This window comes from Ciona intestinalis, chromosome 12 (assembly GCF_000224145.3).
Source record: "Ciona intestinalis chromosome 12, KH, whole genome shotgun sequence".
In the NCBI taxonomy this organism is placed as follows: Eukaryota; Metazoa; Chordata; class Ascidiacea; order Phlebobranchia; family Cionidae; genus Ciona; species Ciona intestinalis.
Genome location: NC_020177.2, coordinates 3,634,508 through 3,652,142, shown reverse-complemented (window position 1 = coordinate 3,652,142; position 17,635 = coordinate 3,634,508). Strand labels below are relative to the sequence as shown.

The 17,635-nt window shown below is 34.6% G+C and overlaps 2 protein-coding genes across 5 annotated transcripts; one reads left to right on the top strand and one right to left on the bottom strand.

The window, feature by feature from the left end:
• Positions 1–1,461: 1,461 nt before the first annotated feature.
• Positions 1,462–12,013, top strand: LOC104266347. 4 transcript variants are annotated; one of them, XM_018814492.2, is made up of 13 exons: positions 1,462–1,642; positions 1,957–2,246; positions 6,047–6,185; positions 6,539–6,713; positions 7,818–7,874; positions 8,233–8,378; positions 8,635–8,824; positions 9,047–9,246; positions 9,642–9,821; positions 10,629–10,765; positions 11,169–11,275; positions 11,485–11,681; positions 11,907–12,013. In XM_018814492.2, exons 1-13 carry the CDS (start codon positions 1,494–1,496, stop codon positions 11,935–11,937), a joined length of 1,998 nt encoding a protein of 665 aa, XP_018670037.1. In that variant the 5' UTR covers positions 1,462–1,493; the 3' UTR covers positions 11,938–12,013. The 4 variants fall into 4 exon arrangements, with proteins under 4 accessions (XP_018670037.1, XP_009860589.1, XP_026692703.1 ...); XM_009862287.3 differs by lacking the exons at positions 1,462–1,642; positions 1,957–2,246 and adding an exon at positions 3,663–3,836; XM_026836902.1 differs by lacking the exons at positions 1,462–1,642; positions 1,957–2,246 and adding an exon at positions 5,011–5,108.
• Positions 12,014–15,485, bottom strand: LOC100175569 (caspase-3-like). The gene is made up of 6 exons (XM_018814238.2): positions 15,402–15,485; positions 14,708–14,837; positions 14,445–14,539; positions 13,739–13,897; positions 13,322–13,383; positions 12,014–13,264 (listed from the first exon to the last, which is right to left on the bottom strand). Exons 1-6 carry the CDS (start codon positions 15,483–15,485, stop codon positions 13,159–13,161), a joined length of 636 nt encoding a protein of 211 aa, XP_018669783.1. The 3' UTR covers positions 12,014–13,158.
• Between the last annotated feature and the right edge of the window lie 2,150 nt (positions 15,486–17,635).

Genomic DNA, 17,635 nt, shown 5'->3' with positions numbered 1-17,635 from the left:
TGTATGTGTCATGCTAGGATAGTAATATATATAGTATTGTTGGGTAAGATAGAATACCGTTAGCACTTAAATCTCATATTTTCTGATCATGTTTTTTAACAAAATAATAAGTAACTTATTTTTCTTGCGTGGTGGGGTAACAAATAACATTATGACATAAGTTTTTTTATTCACTCGGTTCTATTTTTACATTCTTTTGTTATCATTTAATCGTACTTTGTACCTCGGCGGGCATGTTATGTAGTAGCTATATTTGTTTATGTCTGTGTTTTCCTTTTCCGGCGACGCATTACTTTTAACCGGGGGCATGTTTTAAAACCAATCAAATCGCTATATTACGCTTCGGTAACAACGCTTTTCTATAAGAAGCACGTCCAAGTATACTAAAGCAATAATTAGTTCGCAGAAAATTAACCCTCTAACCGAAGCGTATTTACTAAATCATTGCTAGCATTAAAAATATAAGATTTTTTTTGCAAATTTTGAAGAATGTGTTCGCAGGGGCTATAACAATCGTTTTTTACCACGAAATTGTTTTTACATTGTTTTGGTTAAAATAATTTAACTTTTTATATTTCGAGCGTATTTAAAAAAATATAAAACTGTATCCTTACGGCTCCCATAGGACGTTGTTAATTTTTCAAACAAAATCAGGATATTTCGATATAATGTGCTAAAGGTGTCCCGTCTTCCCCCACCCAGTACTATATATTACAAACAAAACGTTTTATCAAATAAATATTAAAAATGACGGCAAATATTATTTACCACTCTTAAGCCCGCCATCTCAACTAATTACTTGTGTAAAGAGAGCTATAAAAAGTTCGCCTAAGCCTGTTTCGGCCAAACCCATGCCGGATCAAGTCCACGCCCGATAAGTATAGACTGTGCCATGATAATCGTTAGTGTGGTACGTCTTTGATTGAGCGTCACATCACGATATTAAGCCGTTGTTGTTACGTCTCATTTTCAAACGTCATGCTGCCTATGCTGGCATTCGAGGATATAGTGGTACAGTATAGAGACCGTATATTAAAGAGCCAGAGATTTTGTGTTTATTACAAAAGAGCGTGTAAAAGAAAAAAATCGGTAATTTCGGAAAAGTGTAGCAGCGAAAGTGAGTATACATATGCCAGTCGTAAGAACAGTACAGTTTCGCGTTTAAAACGAAAATATTTTTTTACTTGAATGTAATTGGGAAATTGGCTTATAAACTTTTTATTTTTGATGTAGTTTTATATAGTAGAACGGGGTAATATGGGACATGTTTTATTTTCTATTCTCGTCTCATTTGATAGTAAACAAAGAATATTTACAGAATTATAGAAGCGTATTCTCGCGACTCTAAAAAAGCGTTGTTAATTGTTTAAAACACGATCAGGAAATCTGAGTAATGCAAGCGTTATCCCACTTTACCCCACAGTTAATTTGTGTAAATATTTCCAGCTTGCTGTACATATATAGAGGTAGAATATTTTTTATTCGATATAAGCATGCAAAAGGGCGTTTCAAACCGCAGGGAAAGTCTCAGCAGCGTAAAGTCGACGATTAGTTGCCATGGTAGCAATGACGAAATGCTTACGTCACAAACAACGACGAGGCTACCCTCGAGAAGAGATTTGCGACTAAATTTTTTACCGAAGTAAGATTTTTTTAGTTTTTATACATACTAAGATGGGAAATATGGGACTCCTTTCTTTCTATTTTCTCGTCCCTTTCGATAGTAAACAAAGAACGTTCAAAGAATTATGAAACCGCATACTCACAAATTTCAAAGACCGTTGCTTAATTGTTTAAAACACTATCAGGACATTTGGATATTATGTGCTGAAGGTGACCCGTCTTCCCCACCCTACTATGCTAACTTATTCTTATGATCAGGGTCTGATTCGTTAAACTTATTACAGTGTTCTATGTGGTTAAATATGTGTGTACTAATGTTCAATTGTTGTACAGGATAAATATTGATGGGAGCATAGATTCCCCAACCACCCCCTACTCGTCATGTTCGTCGCTACAAACAATTCCCCCAAACATGAAACGTCATCAGGGTATATTACGTCACAGTGACTCGAGTTTGTCACCGGAGAATGGAGATAGTGACGTCACAGTGGGCGGGAATTCCGACGACGGCGAACGCAAAACTTCCTCAGTGAGATTCGTGAAAAACGACGAACGTCATAAATATGTGACGTCATCAAAGAGTACGTCACGAAATAACCGACGAATGCGACGAACCATCCGAGGTATTTAACATATAGACTTGTGGGGTAAGATGGGATACCGAACATAATTCCTGCTTTTCCGCATCGTGTTTTGAACAATTAACAACACTCCTTTATAATCGCGGGGCCTAGATATTATAACTTAGTAAAATATTATTTGTTTACTACCAATTGAGACGAGCAAAAAAATTAAACCATCTTACCCCCTGCTTACTATACCAGCGTTTTATTAAATGTTTCCAAATTTCAGAAATTTTTCGTTTTTTTACTTAAACTAACAGACTAAAAAAATGATTTCGCACTTTCGCAGAACGATTTTGCGGTTACTACATTTTTAAAGCGTTCAGGGTCTTTTTGTAAAACCTACCGTTAAAATCAATTCATAATCTATTTTTACCTGGTAATCCCATATTGGTAGCGTGCACCTATTTCAGAAAATGGTCGGTTTAACAGATTGGCAATCTGTTCAAAACTCAACCCCGTATTTGTGGTTCGTATCAATCTAAAAATACATTCCATAACGAAACCGTTTATTGGTAGCCGGATAATTTGATTAAAACGACCTGGTAATAGTGTGTGAAAGAAACTAACCGCACGGTCGTGATGGGAATTTTAATTAAATTCTTTACTCAAAAGCGCAAATAAAATGGTAAAATGCGCGTAAATTTGTGTTTTAAATTTGCTCCAACCAGTGGGGCCCTTACTAAGTTGTCTAAACTATTACAACCATTCTTAAAACAATTGAAAAACATCACAAAAGATCCTTACAAGGTTGCCTATGTGGTAATTCGTAAGCGGGCACGACAAGGTGTATGAAACAGAACACCTGTATTATAACGACTGTCGTTGCCCGCCGCGCAAAAATAAAGTTATATTAATTTTTTGGTTAAACTATTATGGTAATACTAATATATGCGATACGGAATTCGTTTTTTGTTAAGTGACCAACGCTGCATTTTTGTTTTTTGTGAAGCTTTGCGCGTTACCATGGTGACGCGGTTCCATTATGCATGAACCACGTGACCGAGCGCCATTAATTTTTAATGAAAATGGACGGAGCGCATAACTCGTACATGGTCCCTAGTTTTCAGTGACAATATTACGTTCGGCGTTATAGCACAATTGAGACAGTTTAATAAATAACAGGTTTAGCCACGAACTGTTAGCCAAAGCCCAATGGACCACAGAAGAAAATATTCGTACCGCATTTCTATAATGACGTCAAACGAGGTCCTTGTTCAGAATAACACTTACTCAGCTAAAATGTCACTTTGGAAAAGCGAATTGGGTTCAAACTATAGCCCATGTTATACTAAGTTACTCTTGAGTGCATTCTATACAACTATAATGAAGTAAAACTGTAGAGATTTAGAAAAGTGCGAACAGGCAAGGCAAAAGTGATCCGAGTTAAGCGAACAATTTGACAAACTGTTTACATTTCAAAATCAATATAGCAGAAATTGTTTAGTTCTAAGCTAATAAGATATAAAATGTTTTCTAAACGGAATAAAGTCGCTGCCAAAAAGACTCCAGAGCCTTCTCTGGATATTTTGGAACCTTTCCAGGAAGCAATAGACGAAGCTATGGACGTCGATTGGCACGATTTAAACAGTAAGAAATAAGACAAAATCGACAAAAAAACTAAATAAGAGAATTTAATCTATTTATCCCCGCGTGGCGTTTTTTCATACACTTCGTTCTCGCACATACGAGTTAGCACGATGTAACTTTATGGGTGATTATTTTTACCACTTTTCTAATGTGTAGTGGGGTGGGTGTGATGGGACGCCGTTAACACGTAATATCCAAATATCATGATCGTGTTTTGAACAACCAACTCTGGTCTATGACAGTCGTGAGAATATGGTTTTGTAATTTTTTGAATGTTGTGTGTTTACTAAAAAATGGGACGAGAAATTTAAATGAAAAGGTGTCCCATCTTTCCCCACCCTACTATATGACAGGTGCGCCAACCACCGTGTCAGAAATTAACACGTTTTGCTTCGTCATTCTGAATCTAAAACAAGTGAAGTATAAGCAAAAGTGAAACACCATAATTGGATTATGTCACTCATAACTACAACTACTAAATGTAGATTACATTCGGGCGTGGCGGATTTAAAAATTTCTAGCATATTTAATGCGATACCTTTCCCTTGGAGCGAATACTTGAACGGATTTCAATATGGGTTTGGTATATTGTAGTAGGGCGGGTAAGATGGATATCGTTAGCACAAAATATACAAATATCCTGATCATGTTTTAAAAACATTTAACAAAGGTCTATGAGAGTCGTGAGGATACGGTTTTAAAATTCTTTTAATGTTTTTTGAAAACATGAACCATGTTGTATCCCAATCTATCATATATGTTATTGTATAGTAGGGTGGAGAAAGATTGGACAACTTTTTATTTAATTTTCGTGTCCCTTTTGGTAGTAAACTAAGAACAACCAAAGAATTTTAAAATCGTATTCTCACGACTCATATTAACCGTTGTTAACTGTTTAAAACACCGGGATGTTTGAATATTATTTGCTAAAAGTGTCCCATCCTACTCTACATAACTATATACAATCAAATTTCATGTTAGGTAACTGTTTTAATAAATGCTCTGGAAATTTATAACTAATTTCCGCGTGATTTAGTTAATGCTCTATCTCTATTAAAGCTAATCTCCTATGAGAATAAAGTTAATACCAAGCGTAGTAAATGAACTTAAATGACCTCTATTTTTTATCCGTTGCTGGGAACTATATCAAAGGCAATAACACCAATGATATAGTTGTGCGTGACTCTTCCCTATTAGCTAAATCCGTGTAAGCCCAACCTGGTCATTACAGCTGTGGGAAAAAACACAGAAGTTTTATGGATTTAAGGGCAGGTCCAGAAGTGTTAGCAAAATTAGGCCTTAAATATAATTTTATTGCCTTTTCTTTGGTAGGAGACGCTTTTTAATGAAAAACATGACTTTAAAATGTGTATTTATGTGTTACTAATTTGTAAGTAGCAAAATTAGGGATATTTGTAAGCGAACATATATAACAAATAATAGGGTACGATAATTTTAATGTCCAAGACTTTTACCATTTTGCAACATATATAATGACACAGGTTATTACGCATAAATAACACACTTTCGAAGTCAAAATCTACAAAACGTGGCGCATGCGCAATTATGCAACAACGAACATTTTATAACAAATGCTCTTTTCATCTGCAAACTCACACTTTTACTTGTCTCTGTCAGAAGTATTTGAATTTTACAAATTCCTGAACGAAAAATCGAATCCGAAGCGTAATAAACTCGTGTATTTCTCCTAAGATATGAAACCGCATGTTGTGACCTGATATGACTGATTGATTAAGTCGGTCCGATTCGTGCAGACACACCTTACACGCGTATGAAGATATTCGGTCAAGTTAAGACGCTGTGCAGATTGTATAGTTTATTGTGCGCGTCATGTAAGTCGGCCAGAATCTACACACTCAAAACTTAGGCCCGACTGTGAACTTAGTGTAACCGTGATCGACTAAAATAAAAATTTCATACTTTGACCACGACGTTGGTGGGGGAAACCCCGTTTGCACAAAATTCGTCTAGCATATTTTTGCTTACACAGACTTTAATTTGTTGCGACTAGCGTATTTGTCCCTATATTTTATTTTTTCGTCTCTTATACTTTGAATTTTTATTTCGTTTTGCACATTTTGCTTCGATTTTATGTTATTTTCGTCTCGCATATTTTTCTTATACATCAATTTTTAATCAACAACTTTTTAAACTTCTGCGCAATTTAAAATTAATTATTAATTGAACAGATGCGGACATTCCACTGGCCGATGTAAGTACTGACAAATCAACAGCTTCACAAGCGGTGGCATTCGTAATTAGAGCGTCCAGACGAGGTGTGGTTTCATTATGCGCCGAAGTTGCTGACCTTTTAAAAGACAGGAACAGGTAAAGTATATTGCGACAGATTAAGCTATTTTATGAGACCAACGTATTTAATGTCAAATTTTACATATATAAATTCGCCAAGTTGACAAATCAAAAAGAAAATACAATTTGCATGGAGAAAACAATCTCTAAAACAGAGTTACAATGTGTCTATACACGTGTTATGAAACAAAACATCTTAATACGTTATAACAACTTCCATCCACCACGTCACAATAAATAAGTTACATTCGTTCAGCCACCCAATAAAGTTGAGACACACTGCTAACGATAACTTTTGGTATAAAAAACTAGTATTTTATTTTGTAACGTGCTTTGTAAAACGCAAACAAAACGACCGATAATATTTTTAGGCTTGAGCAAGAACTCGAAGAGAAAAACAAAGAAATTGTAATTCTTCTTGAGAATCAAGCGGTGCCTAGAAGCCCCGAGCCCCCGCTACCTGAGACTTGCGACTTCAGCATGCAGTCAATACAAGATATGGAATCGCAAACTTACCCGCAGAATAACGTTGCAATTCAAACCGAGGTATAGTAGGCGTTAAGTAAATACTTTTAAACAAAAAATTGCATGTGATATATTATTGACATTACATAAACTAGACATAGTTGTTATCTCTTCGAATACGATAACGAATATCAGATCAATTAAAACAGCGAAGAGAATGGAACTAACAGCAAAACAACAGTCGGTAAAAACCTGCTACAAGTAAAGACTACTAAAACTTAAATTTACAAACAAAAGCGTGGCTGCTAAAGTTTCTTCATAGCTCCCTATACGTGATGTACTGACTTTATTTAGGTTTTGCAAACTAAAACGATGAATATATATACACAAATAACAAGCAATAATACACATCACAACTTCAAATAATCACTATAACAAAGTAACTGCTACATTACTAACTAAACTAAACGGGTAACTACATACAATACGACACAACAAAGGCGTTATAAATTACTCAGCGTGTGCTGCAATAACAAAGCGCTGAAATGCTATCAAGGCGACCCGAGATAGCAAGTGAAATGCTACCACAATATAAAACGATTATATATACCTTAAAATATCAACAGAAATGACTTAAAATAAATATACAGTATATGTCGGGGTATCCTAATCTTGGATTTACTGATTAACAACGTTCGATTAGAGTCGTGAAAATACGGGTATGTAATTCTGTAAATATTTTTGTTTACAACCAAATTGGAAGATATAAAAAATATGAAAAAAATGACAGCCGTAATATTTACTTTTGCAAAGATTTTTTCGTGAATATTTTTGAATATATTTAGACGATATATTAAATTTCCCATCGCATTATTAACACACGATTTTATAATTTAGATCCAAATTTCGTAAACCCACGCAAAATATATTTGATTTTCTTGCAATTAAATAAATTGTCACACACATGCAAAAAGTGGTGGATTTTCCCACGAGGTAAAGGCCATATAAGCAAAAGCGGTAAAGTCACTTTTACAAGTGCCGCACTTCAGACACTTCGCCAATTTTCCGATAATCGCTTAATTAAGTAAATTTTGTTTCGATTTCGTAAGTGGTGCGTCTCCCAGATTCTAACCGTAACTTGGAAAGCCACTGAATTGTTTTCTAATTAAATATTTTTTTTTACAGACGATGTCCCTTGCCTGCACCAAACGAAAGGCAAGAGATGAAAACGAGCCTGAAACGGTCAGTATTTTAAATTAAATAAAGATTGTGGTCTAATTACCTGTTCGTAGCACAAAACCACACCTAAATAAGACCTTTATACAAAAGACCCACATGTAGAATTAATGTGTAAATGCCAACAGCTGTAAAGTCGTACCAGTGCGCAAAATTCAAGTGTGGGTTTTTAAATAAGCAAGTCTGACAAAAACACAAGACGTATATACCTATAATCTCAAAACGACGCTTGTGTATAAGAGCTTTAAGTAAATGTGAAACTTTGATGTATTATGTTATAGTAGTTACATAGTATACAACAACGTATATGCCTAGTCTTGGGCGACCTGAACTAAATAAATATTATTCAATTTCATTTTTACAGCCCCCCGATTGCTCTAACATTACGTTTATTAACTTCGAGTGTGGAAGCGACTTCGCGGTGACTTGTTTATGTCCGAAAAGTGTCAGTTCTTCGTCCCAGAACCCAGGAAAAACAGCAGTTGCAATAAACACTGGTGATGGCCCACGGTAAATAAACAAACAGTTTAAAAAATATTGATTTTGATTCAATGCAACTGCGTGTACATGCTGTGTAATCGCCAGAAATGTAAAATGGCCGCCGATAGAAAAAGGGTTCTGTAGCTTTTGATATATATATATACAATTTCTATTCCGTGAAACTGCATATACCTTTTCAATCTATAATCTAATCGCACGACTTTTGCTCAAACTTACCTACTATTTTTATAACGAATAGGATATTTACAGAACTTGTATGATTTAGATTGCATTCAAAGTTGGGTTATTTTGAACATCACAATCTCGAACATAAATTCAAGGCTTTGGAAATTAAACACGAGCAACTAAAAATGAAGCTGTCAGAAGACACCGGTCATCAAATGAAAACTACTGACGAGTTAAATAAAGCAAAAGAAGAAATTGTAGTCCTTCAAAAAGCGATACAAGATATCCAGGTATTTATGGAGATCTGGATTTTATAAACGCTAATAGATGGTAAATTAATTTAACATAGGATTTTTGCCGTGAACAGGATTATAAAAAGCGAAAATACCTTTGAAAAAGAAAACTTTATTTATCGCTGCTTATATACAGTATATAAAATTAATTAGAACAACGACAGTTGTTAAAAATTAGTAACGAAACGACAGTAAATGAATAGACCACCATTTCATCAGACAAAAGAATATGAAAGAATACAAGAAGAAGAAAGAATAAAACAAGAAGAAAACTACAGCATCGAAGCCCAAGATGACGTCAGCGACGGGACAGGAAGTGACGACAGCGATGACGTCACACAACGACGACGTAGTTTAAAAGGCTCACGAGAAAAGAGCTTACTACCGATAATTGCTAACACTACAAGACTAGACTCAAAGTGAGTATAACAATAAAATGCCCAAATTAATGACACTTGTTTATCCTTGTGTAAAGGCAACGATAGTAGTTATAACACGGTCATTCTGTTTCATACACCTCGTGTCCTTTTACGAGTTCTCTATATTGGGGTAAGATGAAAAATGTTTTTATTTTACTATTTCGGCTCATTTACTTTTTTTACAAAATTTTGTATAAACATAATAACCGCGCATCCTAATACCTCTAGATCGTGGGTAATTGTTCCAAACACGATTATGAAATGTCTTTTTGACTAATGGCATCAACTTTAAAAAAGAGTCAATAAAAACCCAAATGTTTTTTTACTAAAACGTAAGGCTATATTAGGGTTAACTCGTTAGCAAAAAAAATATAATTGTTCTTGTACATCAACAGGCAAGAGACGTTCCGGTCTTCTATTTTTCCTGGGCCAATTTTGGGATGTAAATGTCAGATGTGTACAGCGTTCTTTAGAAGCAGTGGTGTACTGGGATTCGCATGCAGTCCATATGTAACGGACAGTTCTGGAAAGAACCCAGTGCTCCGAGACCTGCGGAAACTAGTATGCTTGCAGAAGTAAGTAGAATTGGGCGTAGTTTTTAAATAACCTGACTTTTTGAATTGATAATACTCGTGAAACTTGAATGAATGAATGAAATTTATTTTGTCTCATCGGTCACGATAACGAAGAACAAGAGAGTTAAAAAATAATGGGTAGTAACGGTAAAACAACAGTTGTTAAAACACGCTTAATTATTGATAAAAAAAGAAAGAAATATTATTTTGGATAAAAGGCAGCGGTTAAACAGGTTGGAGGCAGAAGGGCGCTAAATACTTATGCCACGGCGCCGGACTTAATCCTTTTACCACAGAGCCAGGGATTGCATAGTAGGGTAGAGGAAGATGGGACACTCTTAGCACATATTTTCCAAATGTCCTGATCATGTTTTAAACAATTAACAATGGTCACTGTTAGTCCTGATGATACGGTTTTATAATTTCTTCGAGTGTTCTTTGTTAACTACCAAATAGGTCTTAAAATAGAATGAAGAAGTGTCCCATCTTCCCCCACCCTACTATAAGAAAATACAGATAAAGCTTATCTAGCATATATATATATATAGTAGGATGGGGAAGATAGGACACTTTTAACACGTGATATTCAAATGTCCTGAACAGGTTTTAAACATTTTACAACGGTCTATAAGAGTCCTGTAAATACGTTTTTTTAATTCTTTAAATGTTCCTTGTTTACTACCAAATGCGACGAGAAAATAGAATAAAAAGGTGTCCCATCTTCCCCCACCATACTATAAGAAAAAAAAAACAGATAAAACTTATCTAGCATATATATATAATACAATATATTATTATTCAACGTAGCTCCAAGCTTCAACTGCAACAAAACGATCAAGTCATGGTACGCGGAAGTAAAACGGGGATAGTACGTTATATTGGTCACTTGGACGGCGTAGGAACACCAAGCGTAGTCTACATCGGCCTAGAACTTAATAGTGCAGGTGGGCTATGTTAGGAAAAAAGAAAAAAAAGGTTGCCCATTTGTGCTTTCTGCATTTTAGACACACATGTTTTTTAAGGCGTCCTAGTTTACGCTAAAATATAATATAATAATAGCTTTGGTGCTAGTGAAGAGTCTCCCCCCTCACACCTTATTTGCTAACCTTTAACCCCTATAACCACTAACCCCCTAACCATCAACACCTAACTCCCTAACCTCGGTTAGCAAATAAGGTGGGGGGGGGAGATGCTTCACTAGCTCCATAGCTTTTATTTTTCTGTTCGATTACGGTAGCGAAGATTTAGAAATATTTAAACGAGAAGACGGGTTATGTAATATGGGACAATTTGGGCATTTGTGTTTTCTGGGCTTTCGATATGTTTTTTTAGTAGTCATATTTTCAGCTGGAAAACACGACGGCTATCTGTACGGAAAACGTTACTTCTTTTGTACGCAAGACCACGGTATATTCCTCCCAATACAAGACGTGCTATGTGTTATAAGCAAAAAGGTAAGACCAAAAATCAAGGTTTAGGTATATGGTGCTTAAAAATGATAGATAAAGACTACCAAAGATGCAGTTGTGCCTCAATGTAAAATCTCACCCATATAAAAATGATTCAGAAGACTTCTTTAGTTCTTTTACAATAAAACTCACTGAGAACTCTCTTACAAGAGCACACAGCAATTCTAACTGTAATAAACGCTCTTTAATTTCAGAGTGCGCCAGGCTCTTCAAGAAAAAGAATCCCGAAAGCAATTTTATCAAAACCAGTCACTCTGCACTTGACTCCAGAAAAACCAAGATCCATAAAACCAAAATCCCATCAAAGTAATTCTAGACGAACGCATTCTAAACGTAGAAGTATGACATCATCTGAAAGTGACACAGGCTCATCTACATCTGAAAACAGCAGGTAGTTAGTTTAATATAAGCAGAAACATGTAACAATGAACATATACTCACCAAGGGGCCAAAAATGTATTCTCCACAACGATATACTAACTGTAATAAATATATATTTTGCCCTATTTTATATGAGGTCCTACAGCAGGGCATGCCATGGGACCTGAGATTAGGCCAAGATTGGCTTATTTTCTCTCTAAAAATGTTAAAACTGATTAAACTTTTTTTGTTGCAGCACATTTCCACCAGTTTCCCCACCCCGGTAACATAACATGAGCAAATGTCGTTTTGTCTTCATATGTTTATGTTGTACTGGATTTCAAATACAAAAAATTGGTATTATGTGGTTTTATTTTAACTCAGAAAAAATGACATTAAAGCAGAGATTAGTTAAAACAGTGTACCATGCATAGTGTTTATCAGAAACTTTAGTGGACAAAAATTAATACAGTCACTAATTGGTTGTATAAATTGTCAACAAAAGAAACCCACAAATAACATTTGTTAATAACTCGTAAGCTGGCATGGGGTGTATAAAACAGAACACCCGTGTTATAACGGCTGTCGTTTTTCTGCCACGCGAGGATAAAACAAGTAACATGTATAAATAAACAAAATGGCAAATTAAACACAAATGTACAAATGCCCACAGGGTCCAAACCAGGTGTATGAAGTAAATGCATACCATGGTAATGCCAGGTCAGGACACCTGGTTTTAATTATATAAACCCAATAACATATCGTTGGTGGTCAAAGTTGAAGTGGAAATTTTAAATTGACACTGCTGTGGCATCATATGAAGTCATTGAAAAATATTTATATTTCTAAAATTTTAAAATTACTTTCACTTATTTTAAGGTAAAAAAAACTGTTAAAAAATGTTTAAAAAATTATCAAAACTTAACTAATCGGCAAACGTATATGAACTCAAAAAGGCACTGCTACGTTGTGTAAAAGATAATATTGCTTAGTAACTTAAATATATTCACAGTAGAACAAATAACTATTAAGTTTTTTAAGTTGCCATGGAACGGTATTATGCATATACTAGTAACTAATAGCACATACACACACACACAAGAAAAAATACAATTTAAAACACATCAGTTGACATTACAGTTCTATGATAAATAAAAAAACATAGAGGTGGCCAATTTGCATTACATCAGCAGCACATAATACAAAATTTTACAATGGCTAACTCATGTATGTATTAAATAGACCTTATGAATTTTTTATGTTTGTGATATTAAAGAATTGACCAGACATTAAGAACATACCCTAATGATGGCTTACTGTGTGACAGACAATTTGTGGCCCTTTAAAATTACAAAAAATATAATATATATATCATAAAAATGGCACAAAAACTTATGTCAAAAAAAAAGTTCAAAAAGCTGCACACATAAGACTAAAGAGAGTGGTAGTTTGGCCACCTCTGGCAATTAGATAATTACCCTACTTTTACCCTGCTTCAGTGTTTAAAGTTAAAAGGTAGCGCTGTGTCGTCCTGTCTTGGTTTTTTTACCTCTACGAAAGCTTTTCCGGATTCTTTGCAGAAAAGTTGATTTACTTCTTTTATAAGTTCTGTTTCTAATATACAAATATTTTACAAGTGTATTGTTTTGTAATGTAGAAATAGATACTAACCTTTCCTCAGTAGTTGTCTCAATTGCAATGGATTGGTCATATGCATTGCTGGCATCATTATTCTGTGAAATACATCGTAAATCAGCCAGACATTAAGTTTATGTATTTTACATAAAAATTAATACGCTAACATAAAACCCTGCAAAACATGGTGCAATAAACAATAGTGGGTGTATTTGTCCTTGGGAAAAACACTTAACCCATTTGCTTTAATCCAGTGGTGCATTTCAAATTGTCTAAACTGTCAGACAAACATCGCCTAAAACTAACCACCCACAAAGTTACATGTGTGGTTACTCAAAAGCAAGCATGCAGTGTGCAAAACAGAACACCCGTGTTATAACGACTGTAGCTGCCCCGGCAAACAAAGATAAATAAGTTACATTAATTCAATGTTATAACTTAACCAGTACTCACAGAAATATGTGATTCCACGACGGTACTTCCAGGTTTATGGAAATAAAGCTCTCCAGTCAACCTTGTGCATATTGAAGGTATTTGTTTGTAAATGTCAGGAGACTCGGTGTTGGTGTTTTCAAAGTGAAGTGCTACCATTCTGTTTACTCTTGTCATAATCTAAAGAAAAAACAATGGTATTTATGCCACAGAATATTGTTTATATAAATTTCTAATTAAATTACCATTTATGTTAAATTTCTTTATTATTAAATGCAACTTATTTATCGTTGCGTGGCGGGGCAACAATGGTTTTTTACACTGGTGTCAAATTTCATACACCTGAAGTTGTTATATAACACATTCGGGTAATCTGTTTCAAACACCTAGTGCTTGCTTATGAATTACAACCAATGGAACTTTGTATTGAATAATTTAAAGAGATTTTTTTGTTTTTTTCATTTTTTTAATGCATGCAAGACAATTTAGACAACCAATAAGGACCCACTTTTTTGGAGAAACTGCCATTAAAAAGACATACAAAGACACCAAGAGCAGCTTTAAGCTATTACTAATATAGAATATATAACGTTGTATTAGCATCTACAAAATCAAAAACCTTGTATCTAATACAATATGCACTGTATATACAATATTACACTACTAAGAGCATGTAACTTTCTTAAAATCTTAACCAATAAACCAATATATTAAACGAAGGACCAACCTGCATTATCTCAAGCGAAGGATAGCGTTGAATACACAAGTAAAGTGCTTGAATAAACCAAGATCCGTTTGCTTTATTTCTCCATGAGGAATAACCTAAGTAGATTTATAAATGAAAAAAAGTCATGATACACAAGAGTGAAGTAAACTGAGCTTTGTGTTGCTGTGAGTAAGAGAAAAAAGTATGACATTTAGCTACGTTGATTGACAAGACCAGCTATAAGACACTTTCAATGGTTTATTCAGACTAAAATGTGAATTTACCTTCTGGTGTAGAAGATGCAATTAGAAAGTCAGCTTGGCAGGGAATTAACTTGAGTTCTGTTTTTTCTATAGTACTCGCAACATTAAGTGTAAAAGGAACTGCAGTGTCTCTCTTGTGACCACGACATGCCTGTTTATGACAAGCACTGTATAAATTACATAAGCCTATGAAAATGTCTGTCATGAGGAAGTACAGCCTGCGGTGCGTCACTGCCACGAGACTTTGTGAATAATATAACAACCACTCGTAAAATAATAATAAAATATTTTTACTGAACAAGCAGGGTATTCCCCATTACATAATGTCTGGCAAAGTTTGATACATTTGCCCGCATACTTAAGTTTCCTTAGCAATTTCCAGCTAAAAATTGTGATGCTGTTACCATTGTCTGCATATTTTTCTTGTGCAAAATATTTAACCAATTAAATGTTCACCCTTACATTTAAAAATATTCCAACACTCCCCCCAAAAAAAGACCACTCACAAAATTACGCAGCAGGCATGAGGTGTATGAAACAGGGAGTTATAAAGACAGTCGTTGCCCCATAACGCGAGAGTAAATAAGTTACATTATTTATTCTGATGCTTTTTATATAATTCACACCAACCAAGTGGTAATAAAAAAAAACTCAGTTGACATTTTAAAATACATATCAAAATACTCATTACACAATGACATATAACAAGCCATACCTGAACAAAAAACAGTTTTGGTTTCCCTGCCAAGGTTGGACATTTATCTGCCGTGAAAGGGTTCGTGAAATCCGTGATATTCATGCTCGCATCACGTGCATATAGTCATTGTTTTTATCTCCATGAGTAAGTATTGCACAACCAAAGCAGTCGTAACTTTCATGACTTGCAGCGGCAACTGTCAATGTAATAGCAAAAATGCTAGAACTCTTTGTATGTATAAATAAATGACTAATGAGACCTATAACTTATCCTCACATACAAGGGCAACTTAAGTTAATAAAAATAACAATACTTAGTGCCCTAAACCTTATTTCTGGTTACAAATAGTTTATTTTTCTGTATGGCCGACAATTTATTGACCCAATATTGACCGCTGGTTTTTAACAATAATAGCAGCATAGAGCTTTGAACCAAGTACTTCTGGTTAAAAGTGGAACACTATGTCATGGTATGTGCAATGTGACCAGCATAAAACACCAGACAGACTAGATAAAACAATACAATAATTAAAACGTACCATCTTTTAACCATTTCAAAATTTTAGATCTAGTTAGATTGTTAAAGACTTGAATATATTCGAAACCCAAGTATGCAGCGGCAGAAGCAAGATTCCGTGCGTCTGTTGAGCTGCCTATCCTTTCACCCAAGTTCAAGCTTGTTTTAGCATCATAAACCTTTTACAAAACATAAAAAAATAAAAATTAGGAAATCATATGATTTATCAAACATTTTGAAACTAACATGTTAGTGCATTTACAATTAAAATAACTTTTTTAACCCCTAACCTGGCAGAGTGCCACGCCGTGAATCGCCACCTGCATATAACTTACAGATTATGGTTATGGGTTCAAGGCTCGTCACTGCTACCATTGTAGACGTATGTGTCCTTGGGCAAGACCCACACAAAGCTAAAACAAGTTATATTTAACCTAATCAAACACCAATCAAAACAAAGCATTTATAATTTTTTTCTTACTTCTTGGTTAAAAATCATGAAACAGCCACGCTCTTTATGGTTCATTTTATATTTGAAATCTGTTGTTTCTGACCATTCAGGTATTTTGTGGCTTTCATCTCCATCAACTGTATCACTGTTGGTGTAAAACAGTTCAAACTTTTTTTAATTTTTTAATTATTTATTCTTGCACAGTGGCTCAGTAGTTTAAATGGTTGATACTGATGTCATTGAAATAATATGTGTCCTTGAGAACTTAACTAACATTGCTGCAAAACAGTGATCTCTAATGAGTTATATAAAGCCCCTGAGTTCAGGGTAATGGGCTAATTCTGGCCCCCGTTTCTATAGTGTGCCAATATTTTTATATTTAAGCTGTTTAAGTATAATATGGGGTGTGGCCTGTGATAATTGCACAATGCTGCGTTGGGTGGTGCATTGTGATAGTTTCTGCGTGTAACTAAACCAAGTAACAGCAAAATTATTATTTGACTTTCATAGTTACACCATATGAAAAACAAATTGATTTATTCCTATAATTTTATTTACATATTTACCCAAAATTGCCAATACTATCTTCCGTAAGAGTTTGTAGAAATTCTTCAGGAGTTATAACTCTGTCTATCTTTTCAAAGCTGCAATGTATAGACAAGTATACCAATTAACATCATGCTGTATTATTCATAAAATTAACACTATTTGCAAAAAAGTGATTTTTAAAGGGAAATAGAAATGTAATTACTAATTAATTATAAATCAGGAAATAAAACAGTTAGTATCCAGATTGCAAAAAATGATTGCTTAGATATTTAAATTTAGTTATGTTTCCAAAAGTTCTAGTCTATTTTTTTGAAAATTACATAAATTGTACTTACACTGGTTTATCAACATAAGACATAAGAACTTTCCCAGCGGTTTGATTTCCTTGGTTCCCATTTGGATGAAAGTTTTTCAAAACATCTCCTATTGGAACAAATACAATTTAACGTTAAACATGCTGTGGGCATACCTTAAAAATAAATGTAACTTATTTAACCTCGCGTGTCGTCGTGCAGGGTAAGGACAGTCCTTATAACACGGCCGTTCTGTTTTATACACCTGTTTACGCTTACGGTTACCACGTATGTAACTTTGTTAGTGAAAAATCCTGCATTACAGATTAGGCAAATTAGGGCTATGAGTTAGCGGTTAAGAATTCTTTACAAGCACCAGAACAAAAAACAACGCTATACCTGCAGATGAATTTTCCTTGCCGTTCATGCTGATTATTTTCAGT